The 20,467-nt window shown below is 50.9% G+C and overlaps 2 protein-coding genes across 2 annotated transcripts; both read right to left on the bottom strand.

Annotated features, from left to right (window-relative positions):
* Positions 1-2,345: 2,345 nt before the first annotated feature.
* On the bottom strand, positions 2,346-4,192 carry LOC104634302 (uncharacterized). The gene is made up of 5 exons (XM_010300786.2): positions 4,092-4,192; positions 3,245-3,397; positions 3,057-3,125; positions 2,708-2,769; positions 2,346-2,587 (listed from the first exon to the last, which is right to left on the bottom strand). The coding sequence occupies exons 1-5, from the start codon at positions 4,190-4,192 to the stop codon at positions 2,346-2,348; spliced, it is 627 nt and encodes a 208-aa protein (XP_010299088.2).
* An 11,969-nt stretch (positions 4,193-16,161) lies between these two features.
* AQP5 (aquaporin 5) lies at positions 16,162-19,735 on the bottom strand. Its single transcript, XM_010311424.2, has 4 exons — positions 19,311-19,735; positions 17,720-17,884; positions 17,389-17,472; positions 16,162-16,882 (listed from the first exon to the last, which is right to left on the bottom strand). Exons 1-4 carry the CDS (start codon positions 19,671-19,673, stop codon positions 16,697-16,699), a joined length of 798 nt encoding a protein of 265 aa, XP_010309726.2. The 5' UTR covers positions 19,674-19,735; the 3' UTR covers positions 16,162-16,696.
* Positions 19,736-20,467: the final 732 nt, after the last annotated feature.

The raw sequence follows: 20,467 nt of genomic DNA on the forward strand, positions 1-20,467 counted from the left end.
ACGGGATGGGGCTTTGCAAACTGTAGTTTGACGGTTGCTGGCACGGGGGGGTGACTGGTGGAGGGGGAGGAAACTGGTTGAGCTCTTCAAAAAGGAGGGGAGGCCAAAAAAAAAAAAGAGAGCGAGCCCTGAGCTCTCCACTGGTTGGAAAATAAACTTTAATTCCCGTGGCGGTGTAAGCGTTAAGCCGGTGATGGGAACGGCCGTGGAGCTGGGCGGTTGTGGTACCAGTCCCGTTGCTGCCCTATCCCTAAATGAAATTATTTGGCTTCTCAGAGCAGCCAGTTTTTCTCTCTCCCTTTTTATTTTCCCTAAGAGGAGAGCGCAGGGCTGGACTCCGCTCCCTCCTGGCAGGGGCCGGAGGCTGGGGTTGTTCCATGCACGTGCCTGGCATCTCTTCGGCTCGGAAAGAAAGAAAAGACAGAAAGTCGCCCCGGAAGGAAAACGGTGCCGGTTTTAACCAAGAGCGGGCTGGGTCCAGCTCCGCCGGGATCCGCATCTCCCCTGGCCTCGGGGGGGCTGCGAAAATTTGGCAGCTGCCTGGGCAGTTCCTTATTTAAAAAGCAAACCAGGCTTCCTCGGCACGCCTCAGCTTCTCCATTGGAAGCTTTGGCTACTTACAGGGCTAGATTTTTTTTTTTTAATTTATTTATTATAATTTTTAATTTTTTTTATTTAAATGAAAGCTGACATCTTGCTTAATAACATGACTCTGGGTCATCTAAATGGTGTTTGTAACCCCCCAGCCTGGCTGGAGACCCAGCGCTCCGGCTGCCCGCCCCGTTATACACCAGAAACCCAGGGACGGCTCCTTATTTTGGGAGGATTTAATATTTCCCTGTGCAGAGGAAAATTATATGAGGGGGAAAAAACCCTCTCCAAGGTGTTCCTAGAATCGCTTTCTGACTTAAAAAACCCACCATCCTTGAAGTGACCCGTGACGCTTTGGTTGGCAGCAAAGCCCCTTTCCCATCGATGCAGGGTGGGTGCTCGGTGTTTTCCTCATCTTTGGTGCCTTAAAACAGCTCCCCAGATCTCCTGCGAGCCCCTTCGAAAGACGTTTCCTAAAATGTAAGTGCATGGAAATCCCTAAGGGGGAAAAAAAGATGTAAAAAGGTAATAAATAAGATGCTGGCACATTTTTTTTTTTAATTTTATTTCATTTTTTTTCCCCCATGTGCTACATTTAGAAATACAGAAATTATTTTTTTTGTTTTGGAGATGCTGAAATATAATTATTTTATGGTAAGAGATGATCTAGTTTGGAAATGCTCCGTGTTGTAAATAAAACTGAGGGGGGGAGGGAAATCCATCAAGCAAATCTGTGTTATTTATCATTTTGAATCTTTGTGTGTTTGGGGTTTTTTTAATTATTATTATTTGATTCATTTTGGGTTCATTCTGTGAAACTCAAATAATATAAATGTGTGTCGCTGTCTCGTGGGTCCCATCCGTGAAGGGTTGATGTTGGCTGATGGGTTCCACCCGCCTGAGCCGTGTCTGTCTGTCTTTGATTTTTCTCTTGTCACCCATTGAACATAATGGGAAAATAATATAATAAAAGTCTCGTGTGTCTTGCTGTGCCGCTCCCGAGTCTTTTAAAAGGAGGAGAGGAGTTGGAGGTATCTTTGGAGCTTTTTAAGGGGGGTTTGGAGTGGGCAGTGCTGATTTGGGGGAAATCCATCTCCCTGGGATGTTGGGTCAGGAACCAACTGATTGGGGAAAGAATTGAAATTAGTGGGTTTGGGGGTTTATCTATTTTTTTATTTAATTTTAAAAAAAATTTTTTTTTTTTAAATTTCTCTATGCAAGTAAGGGCAATGAGCTCTGTGTTGCAGGAGGGAGGGGACAGCAGCATCACCCACGTCACCTCTGCCAGACCGGGGGTGTGCGGGGTGTTCAGAAATGGGACTGGGGGGGTGAAGGTGTTGGTACACGAGAGACGTCGCCCCATCCAGAGTGAGCAGATCCTCCTCCCTGCCTTTTTTGGCTTTTTTTTTTTTGTTTTTTGGACCATTTGCAACACAATTAATTACCATTAAATCCAAAGGTTCTAGTTATCTTCCTTTTTTTTTTTTTTTTAAATTTCTTTCCAAATCCCCTCTGGCACAGGTCTGTGGGGTCAGGCAGGTTCATCCCGATCACCCTTTTACCTAAAACTCAAGGAACTGAGAGAAAAATGGGGCACTTGAGCCAAGCCGGGGATCGGAGCCTGGTGCCTCAAAATCCCCCGGGACCAGCGGCGCGCGGGATCCCGATGGGATGCTCGGAAGCATTGGAGATGTCACCAACCAGCTGCCGGATTTAACAAAGGTTTTATTACGATTTAGGGAAAGCCGCAGGATCTACAGCGCCGTCAGAGCTGTTAGAGAGAAAATGAAGCTGGAGAAATCCAGGTTTGAAGGGAAGGCTGATCTGCGGGTGCAAATTTTCAGAGGAGGTGACTGGGAAACATCGAAGGGGTTGATGCGGCTGCGTGTGATGGATAAATCCTTCCCGTGGGGCATTGCATTGCCGGCAGTGATGGACGGGTGCAACATCCCCAGGCTGATGCTGCTGGAAAGCTGATGTTGCCGTTTAATTGTACCTTAAAAATAAAAAGCAAACAACCACCAAACAGTTTTACGGACTAGAAATTCCCCCTAACATCAGTTTAGGAGCTTCGAAACAGCAGATTTTCTCGTTTGCAAAGGAGCAAATGCTTTGCTTTGACGAGACCGCAACGTGGTAATATCCGCTATAAATGCAACCGATCCCGCCACGTTAAGACTGAAACGAAATGCAAAACATCAGCACAGAGCACAGCAAGAATAAAACAGCCTCTTCCCATTGTAAATTATTAACTCTCCCCCAAAGTAGCTTAATTTTCCTTGTTTTATTTTATTACGAGTAAACACCAGAGAATCCACATGAGCCAGCAAAAATGAGAAGCAGCGTCAGGCGTAGGAAGCCACACTCTGACCTTGCACCACACCCACTGATTTGTGGCTACGTTTTGAAATTATTCATTTATTTGTTTTTAATATCGGCCACGTTTGCTGTTTGGGCTGACTTACACGAGTGGTGGGAACGCGGCCCGGAAGGGGACGCCACGGGGCTCCTCCTTCAGGTACCTCTTTGTGGAGCTGCCGAATATAAGAAAACAAGTGGAGAGAAAACTTCTAAAACTGCGTTATCGACTGGGATTGTGGCGTGGTGGGAGGTTATTTCCCAGCGTGGTCCCCTTCCCCTCTTCCCTTTTTACCTGTACCGCTTGGTGTTGATGAGCCAGTGCACAAAGTCCTTGGCCTTCATCTTGTCCAGGTAGCGGGTGAAGTCGCTGGTGAAGGTGCCTTCTGAGTGTCGCTTGATGTTGGACGCGAAGCTTTGGGCGCTTTGGGATTCGTACGACTGCCATCTGCTCGGGAGAGAAGGATGGGGGAAGAAAATGTGGTTTAATGCACATCGTGGCATCCTGCATTCTCCCTGCGGGAGGTGCCCAGAGCAGGGGTTGTGTCCTGTAAAGTACTTTACTGTGTGGAGCATCCTCCAGAAAAGCTATAATAATAAAGAAAAATAATTTTCAGTTTCGGGAGGGTCTGCCAAGCCAGGCCAGGGTTGTTCCCAACATCATATATACGCAATATCCTATCCCATATTATTTGCCCTACACCTTGCTGGGCTGTGGTGGGTTCATGCCTGGGAGGGAGCGTGGTGCCGCCCCGAGGTTTAGATCAACCTCCTCCAGCTCCAGGACAGAGAGCTGACATTGGGGTCCCACCTTCCAAAAATTCCCCCCTGGCAGAAGATCACCAAAGGATTTTCCTCCCATGCAGCTGCCGGCGTGGAGCGGGGCTCAGCACCAAGCCCAAAGCATCGCCCCATCCTGGCTGTGCCCCGCTGCATCCCCATGGGAGGGGGATGGTGACATCCCTGCGTGGGCTGGTAGAGAGCCGGGAGGGAGCTTGTCCGGATAAATACAAAAGAAACCGGCACATTGTGATATCCCTGGAGCCGGGAGAGCCGGCAGCAACAGTAATGGAGAGGGCTGAGCTGCTCCGACAGCCCCTGCCCACGCCGGCCATCTCCCTGGGCCAGCTCCATCAACGTACCTGGACGTGTCATCCAAGTCCTTGGGGCTCATCTGCCGCCCTGCCGGGATCAGCATGGCAACCACCAGCCCGGAGAGGTACAGCCACCGGACGATCTGCATTTGTCTTTCTGGAGAAGGCACAAGTCAAGGTAGAAATGTCCAGGGCTGCAATCGGCATCGAACCCCCCCTCAACCCGCGCGGGAGCCCTGGCAGTGTGGCACGGGACAGACCCGGTGGGAGACAATCTCCTTCCCAGGGGTCTTGGCAGCATTTTCACGTCTACTGTTGTTTAGGCACAGGCACACAGCACAAGAACGGGTTTATATACATATATATATATATAAAAAGATATAATTCATTTCAATAAACTTTGCCACGAACCTCCCCCTTTCTGTCTAGGAGCAATATTTCTCTCTTGAGCTTATCACCAGAGTGCTGGAGAACTTTGCCGCCCATTAGCTGCTGAGAAAAGCGCCTTGCAGAAGAGCTGATTAATTAGAGTCGTACATTTTTTTATCTTTGCTGGATGCCTTAGCAGTTCAGGGGGAGTAAAATGCCACCCCCCCACCCCTCATTTGCTGAAAATTAGACTTTTGTTTGCCTATCACCACGCACTTGCATTACTCTGGTTTAATTTCTTCATAGATTGGTAATAAAGAAGGGAGAAAAAGGCACTTACCTTCTGCAAAGACAACCGTTCTCCTAAAAGCAAGATCCTATTTTCCTCCTTCAAGCTGGTTGTGGCTAAACTCAACTCCTTAGCAGTGCTTTTAAGCTTGCTAGCAGGATGCTAAAAGCTGACGGGTAGGTCATCGGTACTCCTCTTTTTAGTTGGATGGGTCATTATGAATCATTACAGGATTTTTTAAGTGGGGCTGTTGCAAAAAATATAGTTGCTGCCATATTTTCCAGCTTACGCCTTCAGCGAGGAGGGGTTTTGTTGTTGTTGTTGCTGTTTCTCTTATCTTTTCTATTTTTTTTTTTCCCACTTCTTGGACTGAAGGAGTGACCTATCGGTTTGCTCCTTTCAGGTGAGATGGCCCCTTATTGCCACAGCGCATCTTGCGTGGAGAAATGATTTCTCTGCCCTCAGGGCTGCCCTTTCAAACACCTTCGGTTTGAGTTAAAAACATTAAGAAAAAAATAAGAGCAAAAATGTAAAAGAAGCACTCGGGTACCCAAGCACTTGCTGCTGCTTTCTGCAGTGTAAAATTGCAGCTCGTCAACTGAACAGCCCCCACTTTGGATCCAAGCCTGAATTTGTCCCCCAAGGCCAGATCTGAAATTGGGGCCGTTCACCATCATTTCTTCGATTTGGGGATGACAGGAGGCACCGTGGGTGGCTGCGACTCTGGGTCAGTGCTTTTCCCCACGGGACATCCAGGCTCAGTCCAGGAGCTGGAGGAACATCTGGAACTCATCAGGCCAAGGGCAACAGCTTTGCAGGCGTGTCTCCTAGGAAATGGGTTTATTTTTTAAATCTTCAAGTCCAGCGAAGGAAAAAAAAAGGCTTGAGTAGAACAAAACTGAGCAAAATTGCCCTAAAGAACCAGATCCGTCCCCAGAGAAGAGGGTGCTGACAGCTCCAGGCAGACACGGAGCAAAGCCCTCAGCTCCCTGAAGATGCTGGGAGGTCAGATGAGCTTTTGAGGGCTGCTCATTTGGAGGATTGACAGCAGGCTGCACTTCTGGGGTGGCTTTGAGATATTTGGGGAACTCTTGGCTAAGAAGTCTCTATAGTTCACTGCTTGCGGGGAGAAATGTGCCCTTTTCCCAGGTGCATGGTCAATGGGCGCAGAAAAGCAAGTCTTAGGAAGCTGGGCCATGTTTCTCCCTCGCCCAACACCAGCCACTAGAAGAGATGAGGGCTCCAAGTCCTGATTTCTCCACCACTTACTGTCCTCTCCTCCTGGGACCTTTCTTCTCGCGGGTGGGTAATTATTATTATTCTACCAAAGAGATTTCTGTAATTATTATTGCTGTCAAAATATGGCTGGTGTTCAGGGGACACTCATCTTGAAAAGCCTTTTAATTAGGGCCAACAATGGCCTTATGAGAAACCCTGACATCAGAGGGGGAAAGTAGGAGATTAATTAGCTCAACCTTCGGAGGAGAGGTCCAGATCTCCTACCCATCACTTGGATGGGATATTTATTAATGCCACCAAATTAGCTCACGATGACACTGTTTGTGATGTCCCCCTGGCCCAGGAAGGCACACGAGCTACCTGCAGCGGTGGGGCGGCTCAGGAGAAGAGAAATTCAGCTCAGCCAACACAGTGCGTGTCGTGTTGCTTCTTGGTTTTCTTCATCGTGGCTCCCAGTGTCAGAGTGGGTTGGACAAGTGTCCTACAGGACACTTTCTCTACTCTCCACGGGTGATTTTCACTGGCCCATCGGGACGTGACAGTCTCCCCTTTCCAAGTGTCCTCCATGGTCTTCCCCCTCCCACCTGGGCTGAGTTTCTGGTGGGTGTCGCACCCTGCGGGACAGCACTGTGGGGACATGGACCTGTTTTAATAAGCACATGCAGGTCTGGATTTTGTCCCACGTTAGGACTTGGAGAGGTTTTTATGGACAGCAGGTGGCAGCCTTCCTCTGCCCATCCTTCCTCTGCCTGTCCTTCCTCTGCCTGTCCTTCCTCTGCCCATCCTTCCTCTGCCTGTCCTTCCTCTGCCCATCCTCCTCTGCCTGTCCTTCCTCTGCCCATCCTTCTCTGCCTGTCCTTCCTCTGTCTGTCCTTCCTCTGCCTGTCCTTCAGCTGCCTCACAGCCTCCTCCTCATTGCTCAGTGGCTCCCAAAACACCCAGTCTGTCCCCACAAGGACAAAGTGATTTGATGTCCCTCTCTTCAGGGATGGAAGATCCCAGGCTGGGGGATGCTGTCGGTGGCAGCACGTTGATGTCACAGCCCAGTTGGGTTGGTTTTGGTTTAAATTCTTGCTCCGTGTGTATCTTTGGAGAAGCACCTTTGAGGACACATGAGCATCCTGTGCTGAAGGAGCCTGGACCAAAGAAGCTGATGAGGGGAAAACTCCTGGACTGTACTCCATGTCCACCAACCCTTAGATACACTCATCCAACCTTTGCTGCATTTTCCCGTTAGGTCCCCCCAGGACTGGCTGTGTGGCCGACCTGCCCATCTCTGCCAGTCTTGGTCTCTGCAAGCATGGGGAGAGGCGGGAGGAGCCAGGTTGCTCTGATGGGGATGGTGGGACGTGGCCTTGCTGGGCTGTCCAAAATCAGGCTGGAAACAAGATGAGTTTATCCTTAAGCCTGCTCTTAAATTATGACACAGACCTGCTGAGCTTCATTCTGCCATCAGCCAGCTCCTGCTTTGGGGCTCAATTTCCCTGCCTGGTGTGATGGGGTCAGGTTGGCATGCTTTGATGCCTCGAAGGCAACCACGAAGTCATCGTAGATGCATCAAACTGCTCCAGTACTACTGTCCTGTAGCTGCAGGTGCAGTCAAACCAAGTGATGGTTAATTTCGGAGGAATTTACTGCAAGCAAGGAGGAAAAAAATGCTTTGACTTCACCTTCTTGGATCCTCCGCAACAAGACCTTCATTTCCCACAGGGATGCATTTTGGATCCAACCCAGCACAAGAGGGCCAGGCATGGAAAAACCTCCCACTGTGTCCCCCCGGCAACCGCAGTTCAGAGCCCGGTGGCCCAGGAATCAGCGCTCTCCACTCTTATTTTCCCCACGGCTGAAGGTGCTTGTGCTCTTCCCCACCACAACTAGAGGCAATTTTATACCCGTGCGTCAGAGCGTGCTGCCTCGCTGGCAGCGGCTACTGCCAAGGTATAGCTGGGCAAAGAAAAACCTTCTCGGGTCAGTGGTTTCACCTGAAACACCTCCTTCAGGGTGACACCGAGTGCGCGGTTTCAGTTTCAGCATCTTTTGGGTTTTTTTTCCTGTGTTTTGCTTTACAAGTGTTCTTTAAGAGCAAGGGGAGGGCTGTTAAAGAAAGATATTCCACGTTCCCAGTAAAGTATTTTAGCAGCTCTGAAGGGATGCGGATTATTTTCCTGCCTCTTTTCCCCTTTGTGCATGTTCTTTGGGGCAGAAAACAGTATCTGCCTTTGATGCTGCAGAGTCGAGGGCCCGCAGCCTCCTGGCTTGTGCTCGTGGCTGACCCTCGCTGCCAGGGAGGAAGAGCATGGTGGGATGCAGAGATGATGCCGAGCTACGTGGCAGGCTGTGACGAGCTCATGTGGAGCCATGAGCTCTTAAGAATAGGGGTCGATGCCATGTAGCCCTTCCTGAAATCAAGCTCGGGCTCTATCTACCACGTGGTGGATCTCCGTTTTTGATGAATCTATCACTTTTATCGCTTTCTTGTTAACAGAGCAGAAAAAAACTGGGTGAGGTCCCTCTTGGCCCCAGGTCCCATCGCTCTCCTGTCCCCGAGCACCTTTCCTGAGCACTAAATGTCGATGATACACACATGGCAAGGAAAGCCATCTGGTGCCACAGCCAAGGGCGTGCTTCCCACATAGGAAACTTGAATGTGAGCCTGGAGAAGTGGAATGGGTTTCGTAAATGGGTGGTTGGACGAGAAACCAGCTTGCACCTGTGCTGGACTGGGAGATGGGGGAAGCTAATGGGGAATTGCAGACAAAATGCATTGGGGTCAAGCGTGGGGCACTCACATGTGGCCCTTGGGGATCACATGAAGGTCAGGTTAGAGGCTCTGTCCTTCCACCTGGGTTAACCAGTGCATTTTACCTCCTTTGACCAAACCTCAGCAATCAGCCTCAGCAGGTGGAGAAGGATGTGGGACACCTGGCCGAGCCCTCGTTGCCTACAAAGCCTGTTGCTCAGCCCCTCTATGGTCTTTGGTTCTGCAAGCCTGCTGTCCTCCCTGCTCCTTGGCTGTTCCTTGCACCCTGTGTGCTCTCAGCATGATGCTCTGCAACAAGAGGTGGGTGCTTCCCTTTTGGTTTTGGAGAAGAGCGGTTGCTGTGAGCTGTGCCAGCAGCTGTTAGGTGGTTTTTGAGCAAGCCGTGGGTGTGCTGAGCAGGCTCAGTCCCTCAGGGCACACTGGCCCTGTACCAAGCGATTGCTGGTTTGTGCTGGGGCCCTGCGGGAGCTGAACTGGGTAAGTGAAGCTGTGAGCGTGTGGGGAGCTCCTGGGGCGATGCCCATGGGGTTGTGTGGCTGTGGGAAGGTTTGGCTCAGGGCTGCAGTGGTTACATGCCTGCAGCCTGCCAAAATCCTGATTTAGGGTTAGAGTAGGTTTTTTTTAATTACCCTTCTTTATTTGAGACAAAGGGAGATGGTGGTTAATAGTTTATTTCTGCTGAATGTCCCCTTGGCTTTGAAATGTGGAAAACTTTGTCAGGCTTCTTTTTTTAACCTGCCTCTTCTTTGTGCCCATAATGCTATAAAAATCTTATAGATCCTAATGAGACAAGTCACCATTGTGCATGGGCTAAAAAGTCCTCAGTAGGGTTTGGAGCAAACGTGGCAGAGGTTTTAATTTCACCCTCTTGTTTTCTCTGGGCCCTTAGCAGGCTTGTGTGTGATTAAATAACCCTTGATTCTTTAGCTTTGCAAAAAATCCCCTACTAGAGACCTTCTTTGGCTGTTTGCAATGGCTTTTAGTTTGGCAGCAATTGTTGGTAACTGGCCGATGAAACCTGATCGTGCCATAAATCAAAACTTCTTCGCATTCAAATGCAACAATTAATCCTGGGTGTGTTGGTGCAATTAGATGACAAATTATGCCTCAAGATTCACTTGCTTGTTTATATAGAGAAGTTGCGTTTGCTCAGCCAGGGATGTTTGGTTATGGTTTTCAATCTACCCCAGGGGATGTCAAATGATAAACTTGGGGAGTTGCACCCTGCTGCAGCTGCAGAATCTGGACCCTTTGGCCTCAGCTCCATCACCTGGAGACCGAAGGTTTGTCTGCTCACTTGCACCAACAGTTTTCAGCAAACTTGAGTTGTCTGAGCCCTCCTTTCTCCAAGACATTCACGCAGAATTTATTCTTGTGGTGCTCCAGCCTTGCACAGGAGGATTTGAGTCCCACCAGACTGGGGCAGGGGTTGCCTTCAGACCTGCAGCTCCCATGCCCAGGTGGAAAAGCTCCTTGCAGTCGTGGGTATCTGTTTTGACCACTCTGATCTAGTTTTGAGACTGTAGGGCTGGTAAAATAATGAGAACACAAGCTGAAAACCCAGCAGCTAATCTGCTGCTGGATGTTTGCTCCTGATGATCCTGGTGCTGCTGTCTCATTTACAGCTAGGCTTGGAGCGTGCCCTGATGTGGGTGGATGTGGTCTGCGGTGGGGAAGAGTCTTATTAATGCAACGAGGCGTCGTTTTGCTTAAACCACTGAAAAGTCGGGGTGGCTGCAGGAGCAAAGGTGTGTTCTTCAGCTGCATTGCTGTTTCCACGAAAAAAAATTAGTATTTGGGGGTGGAATGATACAGAAGGGATGAGTGGAGTCAAGCACAGGCTCTTGTTCTTGCAGGGATGCTGCCTGCAGAGAGGGAGAGCTGAGCTCTGCTGGTTAATGATATTCAGCTGTGGTTTTAGCTCAAAACCCAAAGCAAAATCCTAACACAGACAATGTGGCAAAAATCCAGGACAAAGCTGTATAGATAGAAAGCCTACGAATATCCCTAGTGCTAGGAGGTGCATGTTTACACACTCAAATGAAGGCTTTATCCACTGCTCAACTGTTCTTATGGGATTTCTTTGTGAAACACCTATAGATGTTTTATCTACTTGGAACAAAATAAGCTGATAGCATTTTATATCCCTTCCCTTTATGATGGTGGCTGGTGCTGATAACAGCTATCATCATTCCTATGGACTCTGATCTGTGGGGGGCAATGGCTTGCAGTGAGAAAGCAATTGGCTGTTTGGATAACTAGCTTAAAAAATAAGGATTTTTTTTTAAGAGTGGAGAAAGGGCTTTGGCAGGAAAAGAGTTGCTCTGTCACCAAATAAATACAGCTCCTGGGAACAGGTGAAAAATCCCAGTTGTTAAAAGTTGAAAGAATTGTTGGGCAAGGGGAATTGATTTTTCTTTTCATGGCCTTTTTAAAAAAGGCATGTTGTGTAGGACACTTTAAGTTTTTATCCATTTTTTTTTTTCCAGGCTGCACAAGAGGGCTTTATATCAACCTGCAGCTGCACCTTGCTTGTGGGCAAAAGAGCTCTTGCTGTCTTGCCAAACAGGATTAATGTCAAGCCGGCAGAGAATGGCCTCCTGGAGGACACATGCCAGAGGGTTTGTTTTATTTTGTTGGTTAGTGGTTATTTTCTGGGGGTTGTTTCTGAGCTGAACCAGTTCCCTGATCTCGTGCCTAGTCCTGCAGTTTTGCTGCATGCGAAGGGTCCTTGAGGGCTCATCCTCCCTTGGTCCTCTGCATCCTGATGCTGGTTGGAGGCAATGACCTTGGGGACCTCTTGTTTTTGAGTAAACCAGCCCAAATCCTGAGCGTGCATCTCCCCTGGGTGAGAGCTCGGACAGTTCAGAGGCCTCCACTGGGCTGTGGTTTAACAAAGCTGCACTTAATCCCCTCCTTGCTTGCTAAATCCTTGCATCCTCCTTGCTCTCAGCAGCTGTGCCTGGCAAACCCTCCTGGCTCTGGACCTGACCTTTCCCAACAAAGCACCTTTGTCTGGCAGACCTTGGGGCTGCAGGGTTGCTTTTTTATTTTCCCTTTACTTATTGCTCTTTTTTTAATTGATGGCACCACCCAGCAGCACAAGGATCCATTATATCAGCTGCCATTGGACTTTGCTTGTTTGCAGGAGGGTGATTAAGAACAAACGGGCAGTGCCGGGCTGTATCCTGGAAAGCGGAGGCCAAAAGTTTGAGCAAGAGGAAACTTGGCAGCGGAAACGCAGCCCCAATCCAGCTGGCGCTGAGCCTGTGGTCCCCATGTGTCGGGGAAGGAGGGAACCTTGTTTTTACATGGGGTAGCGTGGCTGGTCTTTGGGGAAGGGTGGGTGGAAGCAAGAGTGGGGTTTTTCTTGCTCGGGTGGACCTGTTCTGGTGAGGGTTTCCCTGATGCCGTGTCTGTTCTCCATGGAGCATCCCAGCAGAGGGCAGCAAGAGATGCCAAGGGCATCCATTGCTCTCCCACGGGTGCTGCTCCAGAGCACCCATGCTTGGTGCCAGGGCAGGCTGACCCCTTGTTCCCTTCTACCTTGGGGCACCTGCTAATGACTTCTAACTCTGCCAGGCTTTAAAGAGCCATTTTTGGGGCTGTAGGAGGGTGTTGAGGTGGGAACAGCGACACCATGCAGATCTACTCTTGCCCTCCCCGGTCTCTGGACAACTTCTGCCCTTCTTCTCTTTAATTGCATGGTTTATTTGGGGGCAAAACTCATCTTATCCTGTATTTCTGTGTATTATAGGGCTGCAGCTGCCCATGCACACAGCAGGGTCTTGGTGCACTGAGATGATGCTGAAGCAAGACCCAAGCAGGGCACTGGTGACCTCACGCTTACGTGAGCATGGGCAGCTTGGCCCAGGTGAGGACACCCATTGCATTCAAGCCCAAATTGTGCATGATACAAGCCAGTGAGCAAAATACAAATTACTGCAGCTGATCTTCAGGCGGAGGCTGCGTTACCTGGCCGGGGTGATGCCTTTTGACAACAGGAAGGGTGGCTGTTGGCCCTCAATGGCCGTGTGAGCTGTTTCCTGGCTTGTAATGAATTGGTACTGCAGCAACTATAGGCTGGGCAGAGGCTGAGTAGGAGGGGGAAGATTCAGTGCTTGCGCTCAAAAGGAGGTGGGTGCTGGCACTCTCTGTAGCGTGACTAACGCCAACACCCATGCCAGCCTCTGCCATGTCTCTGCGCAGAGGTTTCTCCTCTGTTGGGAGCGTTTCTGCCCATCGGCCCTGGGTGATGCACTGGGAACTCTTTTATTTTCAAGCTTTGCACATCTCTCTGTGGTGCGGAGCAACGTGTAGAGGGAGGATGTCTCTAGGTTGGCTTCTCTTGGCTTGCGTTGCTCCGGAGTTGGTACCTGAATGCTTGAGGCTCTCTAGCAAAGTGGTGGAGATCCTCCTGGAGATGGGGGGGTGCTGCCCTGTGTTGCTTGGATTTTCTGGGAATGGTTGGCATGCTGCAATACCCCTCGGCAGTGCTCTTCCACCTTCCCTGGTATTTGCTTGGGTTTCTTTTTCATTTCTCATCCTGTTTTCAACAAGCAGGACTGGGCATTGCTCTGCTTTGTTCTCCAGGTGAAACCAGCCTCATGCTTTTCATGTGAAGTCAGAAACCGCGGCTTTAAGCAAAGTGCTTTTTGCACTTGGGGTTGCAAAATAGTCTGAGGTGGTAGCAGGGTAGAAGGGATGTACTCCTGAACTGTGGAGCATTATTGCCTCTCACTTGGGGCAGAGGGATGGAGAGAGATGGGGCTGACCCTTTGCAAGAGACTGAAGCAGAGAAGCACCTGAAACCCACTGAGAAATCTTTAATTGAGATATTGCCACTGGGTCTTGCTTCTCCTTCAGCACCTGGTTCCTTCCCTTGTCCCAGCAAGCTCACTTCAGGGACACTAAATGATGCACAGAGCTACCAGAGACCTTCCTTAAATAGACTGACAGCCCTTTGATGTGTAAAAAAATATAAAGTTTCTAGGTTGTTACAACATGTGAAAATATTTGGCGTTTTCCTCCCTGCTAGGAAAAAAAAAGAAATTTTTAAAGCTGTGCAGTAATTACCTGCTAATGGAAAAGATACTCAAGAATGAGATAGTGTGTGAAATCCTCTTAGTGCAAAGAAATTGCTAGTAGGCATATTTAGGAAATAACTGCATCCATCTCCCCTTCTTAATTATGGTGGATCTGTACAAGGATGGTACACTTTGGTGTAATGTTTCACCTGGTGATAGACCCCTAAAATAGGGAAAAAAAAGCTGGTAATGCAAATATAGTTCAGTTTTATAACCGAAGTGGTGTTGGATCCGTAGGGATGTGTAGGCAGCAGTGGGGGGGGGGGGGGTGGGTGGGATGGAGGAGTGCTGGGACGCTGCTCCCGAAATGGAAACCCCTGTTTTGGGGGAGAAGCTGGGAAAACAAGCATGGCGTAGCTGTGACCACATTATTGTGCGCTACAGGTAAATCTGGTTTGAATGCGCAGGGATTATATCAGCCCTTGCTGTGTCTGCTGAAATAAAGGGGGATTTTTCTGTGAAATGGCTATTTCTGCTCAGAGTGTTGAAAGGCTGGTGGCCAGCTGTGACAATCCCATTCAAAATGGGGCTGAAGAAACTTGAATGTTTTAATAAAAAAAAAAAATAATTCTCCGTTTGTGTTTAAGCGCTGCTGTTGCCATTCCTGGGCAGGTGAGAACAGGCAGGAGGACCTCAGGGTTTCCCAGCTGTGACCCGGGCTCTGGCCCGTGCCCGTCCCGGCGGAGGCGAGGTCACGGCGCTTGCTGGATGCCAGGGTTTGGTCTGGGTTAAATGCAACTTCTCTGCCCGGATTCAATGCGATGTGGACCGGCGAGAAGCCGGATGGGGAAAGTGCACCGGGGCCTGTGCTGAGCACCAGACCTCTGCACCATGAAGGATGCTTTGCCGGTGTGCTCGCCGGGCTCCAGCCTGCATTTACCCCATGGTTTAGGGTCTGTCCCTGCCTGTGCTTTGGGGAAGGGGGTTAATCGCTTGTGCCCCCTTCCTGCTGACCCCAGCCCTGCGTGGGGCCGTTCTGCCCCTGTTTTCGAGCCAGGTCCTGGATGCCTTCTGTGCTGACGCAAAGCTGCTGCTGCAGGATCCTCTGATTCATCCCCATGGAGGGCTCACACCCAGGCTGGGTTTCTTCTCCTGGGTGTTGATCATGCTGGCGGTGCTGGCGTGGGCTGGGCCCCTCCGTGGGGTGCTGCAGTGGCCCCTGATTCCCACTGCCGGAATGGCTGTGGGATATGCCAGGACTCCTGGGTCTCTTCTCTGATATGAGGGTTGATGGGGTTTAGAGCAGCAAAGCAAGGGGGGGATGCCCAGGATTGCCTGCTCTGGGAGGGGGGGCTCAATGCCCCCTTTGGGTGTATCTTTAGGGTCTGGGGTGCAGTAGAAGGAGACTGGTGTGCGGCTTTTGGAGGTGCTGACCTGCTGTGATGTGGGCTGGGTGCTGCTGGGTCACACTAAGGGGGCATCTCTGGGAGCTGGAGGTGCTTTAATGTTTCCCTGAGGCTGGTGGCTGTGCTGTGCGCGAGTGCGCTGCCCTTTCCTGATGACGAAGGGGCTTAATCTTCTTCCTTATGAAAAGGGAAACTGAGGCACAGAAGGGTTGTAGATCTTGGCCCATCCCTGTGGAGGGGTGAGGTGGGAGGGTTAAGACAGTGTGGGGTTGCAATTCTAGCTTCCTAGCCCTGCTGCTGACCTGGTGATCCAAACTACCTCCTTTTCTCCTCCACCTGTGATGGTGGAGCTTTGTATGGGGCTGGATTTAGGGAACTGGTGGGAGGAATGGCTGGGACGGTGCCAGCGTACAGTGTCCCCGTGCCCAGGTTGTGAGCGAGATGCTTTGGCAGAGTGTTGTGGCAGAACTGGAAGAGCAGGGCTACAGCAGAAGGTCAGGGTGAAGGTGTGGGTTTGGCACCTGGCGAGGGGGCTGGGGAGGGTTGTGGGTCAGTTTTTGAGGGCACTTGTGGAGCTGTCTGGGAGAACTGGTATGGCAGAAAGCCATGCCTGGGTCAAACCGGCAAAGTGCGTGAAGGAGGATTGCTGCCGGCTCCTCCCAGCCCATGCCAACCTCAGAGATGGGCTTCAAACTGCCCTGGACCTGGCGCCCTGCCGTGGGGCACCTCCTGCTCTCCCCCCACTCCAATCCTAGTGCCCATTTCTCCTTCTCAGGTTTAATGACTATCACTTCCCAACCCTCCTGCTTGTGGTGCCAGCTGCCACAGGATTTGAGGTCCAAGTATTTGCTCTTTCCCTGGCTCTTTGGGATGGCTTTGTATCCAGCTTAACCCATTTTTGCTCCTAAAATTTGATATCTAAGCAGATTTGCACCCATGGCTCTCTTAAAATTTCTTTTATTCACAATAAATAATATACTATATCACAAAGATCTCAACACAAAATCCAAAAATCACGTTCTTTCTGCAGCCATGAATAAATAGGACTCACCAGCACCAGGTAAGGCATGAAAGAGCATCTATGAGCAGCGTGGGCCCTGTGGCGGGGAGAAAGCAGGGGGTTTTGCTGCACCCACCTGCCCAAAGCGGTTGTTGTTCTTTGCTGGTATCTACATGGTGTTCCCCTCCCCTGGGCCATCAGATGCAGGGGTGAAATCCTGCGTGCACCAGAACACGTGGTCTCAGGCCTCTCTGAAAATTGTGCAAAACTGGCATCTGGGAGGGCAGGGATGCATCTGAGAGGCTGCCCTGGGCTGAGACTCCTTTGCTGGGCTTAGCTGGCTGCAGTTAAGCTAGGAGAGGTTCTAGCACACACACTCACATAGAGGGATTATATACACAGACACTGCAATACTTTCTTAGTCACAGATGGTCTTTGAGATATAAGACTTTTGCTTAAGAGTCTACTGTAGGTGGATGTGTTCACTGCTGGGCTTTGGTGTGCACATGAGCCCATGTGTGGGGCCTCCTCCCCTCCTTTTGCTTGGCTTTTCCAACTGTTCCTACGGTGGGGTCAACTCCATGGACTTCTTCCTCTCCTCTTTCTGCTCTTCCCATTCCTCCTCTGACTCGTAGGTGCCCTTGATGATGGCAACCCTATCTGACATGTTCATGCAGTAGGGGACGAGGATGTAGAAGTACAGCAGAGCGGCCAAGCAAGCCCCAAGGATGGGTCCAACCCAGAACACCTAGAAAGCAACAAAGGAGAGGGTGAGAGCCGGTCTTAGACTGGTGCACCAGGTCCAGCCATCACACCAGCATCCCTCACTGCTCTGCATCTCCTAGCCCATGGAGAGATGCAAATACCCTGTCCAGTAGACTTCTTGGGCTGAAATGCCTTCAACCTTTGCTTGATGAAGACATCAAGCTCTTCATGAGTGCAGAGATGTGGTGTGTTGGCAAGGAGGCACGAAGCCTGCTCTGCAAGGCTGGGTCTGAGCCAGTGAGTGGAAAGCCTAAGCTGGGCTTTTCTGGGCTTTATTTACCTCAGATGATGCCCTAGCTCAGTGTGCCATTGTATGGGGGACAACCTGCCCCATTCTCCAGCCCTGTTTCACCCTTTCAGGCTTGGCACGGCCTCTGAAACACCCAGCCCTGTAATCCCTGTGGCAGTCGCTGCCCTCTCCCATCGTTGCCTGCATCTGGCCCTGGCAGCCTCTGGGCCAGCACGTCCTGACACGCTGCTGATGCTCACCCAATGTGCTGGGCTGAACCTCCTCACGATGACCGCGGGCCCAAAGGACCGGGCTGGATTCATGGAGCAGCCGGTGAAGTAGATCTGTCAGTGTGGAAAGGAGACCAAGTTAAGATGCATCGTGTGCTTAGCAGATATGACCAACTTTTCAAAGGCAGGGACTGAAGCAGTGCCTGACACGCTTTCTCTTGCAGAGAGGTAGAGATCCCCTGCATCATCATGGTGAAGGAGTCCCGGTATGTCCCATCTTGCCTCTCCCAGTGCAGCTACATCTGGGATTAACTGCATGAGAGCGTTTTGGGGAGCCCTGTCCTCCTGCCTGGACACTCACCCCCACCAAGTGGCCTACAGCAACAGAGAGGCCAATGGACAGTGCCGGGGAGCCCACGTTGCCGTTCCTCCGGTTGTCAGTGGATGCGAAGATGCATGCGGCCAGCTGAAAGGTGAGGATGATCTCCACCACGAGGGCCTGGCCTGGGGTTGTGTTGTTGTTGAGCTGTAAACAGTCAAGATCAACAATTAATCAACTGTCTTGGGGCTCAGCATCACCCAGAGGACTCTTTGGTGCTTTGCTGGTGGATTTGGGTTGACAAAGCCATGCACAAGAAGCCCCTCCAGGCTCTCTGCTGAGCCCTGGGGCACAAGGTGCCATTGCTGGTTGCTGCTCAAGCTCACTGCCCTTTTCCTCATAAGGGAAGAAATTCTCTCTCTTTGTGTTTAATGCTCCAAAATTTGTCTCTTCCCCCAAGCCCTTCCCTTGCCAGGGCTCTCCAAGTCTCTCCATTTGTTTGTCTCCACAACATTCAGTGCTTTCCCACCAATTTGCCTCTCTCTTTCCACTCCCCGCATTTCTTTCCCCCTTGCTCATTGCAAACCGTCGTATCCTGACTCTTCTCCCCTGCACTTTGTGGAACACCTCCCCAAGAGGCTGGGGAGCAGCCAGCAGCCACCACAGAGGGGCATGGGATGAAGAATGAGGGGTGGGAAGAAGGCTGGGATGCGTCATGGGGGTAAGGTGGGATGTTGTCATATCACTGCCTCTGTGCTAACCGCTGGGGACTGTCAGATGGACTCAACCCCACTGGGCATGGGAAAGGCAAAGGGACCCAAGCCATCGCAGCTTTGTTTTTTTAGCTAAAGCTGACTGATCTGGGACATGAAGCATGTGGGAATAAGATGCATTGTAGCACCTCATCCTAGTGATCAAACCCTCTGCAACACATCTGTGCTGCTCCGAGGACTCCAGACCTGGCCGTGGTTGGAGCGGTAGCTCCACCATTCCCATTTCAGGTGGTTTTCCAGCACTGCTCCAAGGGTTTGAGATGTGCTCCTTGTCCCTGCTTTTCTCAGAGGGTCCCACTATCTCCCCTCCTCCTCCAAGAGCAGACCCTGCCCCTCTCAGCCTCTCCGTGCCCTCCCGCGCATTCCTCCTTCACCTCTTCACCACCACCTCTCTCCATCCACCTCCATTTCCCAGCTCCACCAGCGCACTGGTTACAGTGGGCTTCTCCCCCTGCCCATACTGGTTTGACTGGGCTCTGCTCCTTGCCCTCCCCCCTCCATCCTGGTGCGGCTCCTATCCCAGCACTAATCTCCAGGTGGAGAGGCTGCTGTCAAGAACATCTCAATGGTGCGAGTGACTCACTCACGCCCTTAGGATAAAGGAAGCGCTTATTAAAGGAGGAAAAAAACATGCTATTCATTACCCCACACAATAAAGCTGTCATGTCAATATTCTGCTGGCTACGCCGGTGTTTGCTCCTATCCCATTCCTGTCCGTCTGTGCATGCAGGACAATGTGCTGAGACCAACCATCCCTATGGATTTGGCTCTCTGGGTCAGTGCCGGCACTAGCTCCTCGTTCACAAGGAAAGGAAAGCCTGCGCAGCAAAGTAGAATCATCTCCAGGTAGGGAGACTTACCGCATTGATGGCCAGGTTGCCACGAGTATTGACCGGCGTCACGCCGTAGAGGATGCCAGCCCCAGCGATGGCCCCGACCAGCTGGGCAATCACGTAGAAGAGCGTCCGGAGGAAGGAGATCTGGTTCCCCACAAAGAAGGCGATGGTCACCGCTGGGTTGATGTGGGCGCCACTGATGTGCCCAAACGCTTGCACTAGTGTACCGATGGCCAGGCCAAACGCCAGCGAGATCTGAAGGATGCTGGGGAGAGCGGACGGCCACTTCAGGGCTGAGCCGAGGCCGATGAAGACGAAGATGAGTGTGGAGATGAACTCGACAAAGACGGATCGAGCGAAGGCCAGGGTTAGTATTTCCTTCTTCATGGTGGGAGCGGGTGGAGGGCAGCTAGGAAGGAAGTAAGTTTAGGTTTCCTCTGTCTCCGGGCTCTTCTGTCTGCACCCAGTTGTAGGGCCATACCTATCTATATATGCAAGAGCAGCAGGGAGCTGTGTTACAAGGCGGTGGGTGGAGCCAGGGAATTAGCCAGTCCTCCCAAATTATTGTGTGAAACTGGAAAAGTTTCCATCTGAAAATAACTTCGGAGCCTCTTGGTGAACCAATGACTCAGATATTGGTGGCATTTCTTTCTCCGTCCCTCTGCAAACAAAGAGCCCCTATAGGGTGTCTCTGTGGTCGTTAGATAACACGGTTGCATAACGATGCTGTGCTCCCTCCTCTGCTTTTCCCTTTTACTACCTCTCGCCAGGTGCCGGGTGTTTCATTAGCAGAGGTGTAGTTAATATTCCCTTCCTCTTTCTACTTGCACACTGGAGAGGACCGTAGTTTTGTCTGAAAAGTCTTGTTGCTGGTATCAAGCTGGAGGAGCTCTCCCGGGCCAGGGGTCCCGGTGCATTCGATTTACACGGGATGTTGAAGGATAAAGGGAAGCTAAGGTCCTCGAGCTGCTCCCAGGCTGTCAGGACAGCTCAACCCCAGGAAATAAGCGGCTTGCAATTGTCCGGGGAGCAGGGCAGGGTTTGGGGGGTGCTCTGCGTAGCCGGGGAGCCATAAACAATCTGGGGCTTCCTCGAGGTGCCTGGATGGAGGCTGAATGGGATGGTGCAACTGGGATCAAGAGGGCTGATCGCTGGAGAGCCTGACTGTGGACCTTTGCTGC

Source organism: Balearica regulorum, chromosome 29 (assembly GCF_011004875.1).
Source record: "Balearica regulorum gibbericeps isolate bBalReg1 chromosome 29, bBalReg1.pri, whole genome shotgun sequence".
Taxonomy (NCBI): domain Eukaryota; kingdom Metazoa; phylum Chordata; class Aves; order Gruiformes; family Gruidae; genus Balearica; species Balearica regulorum.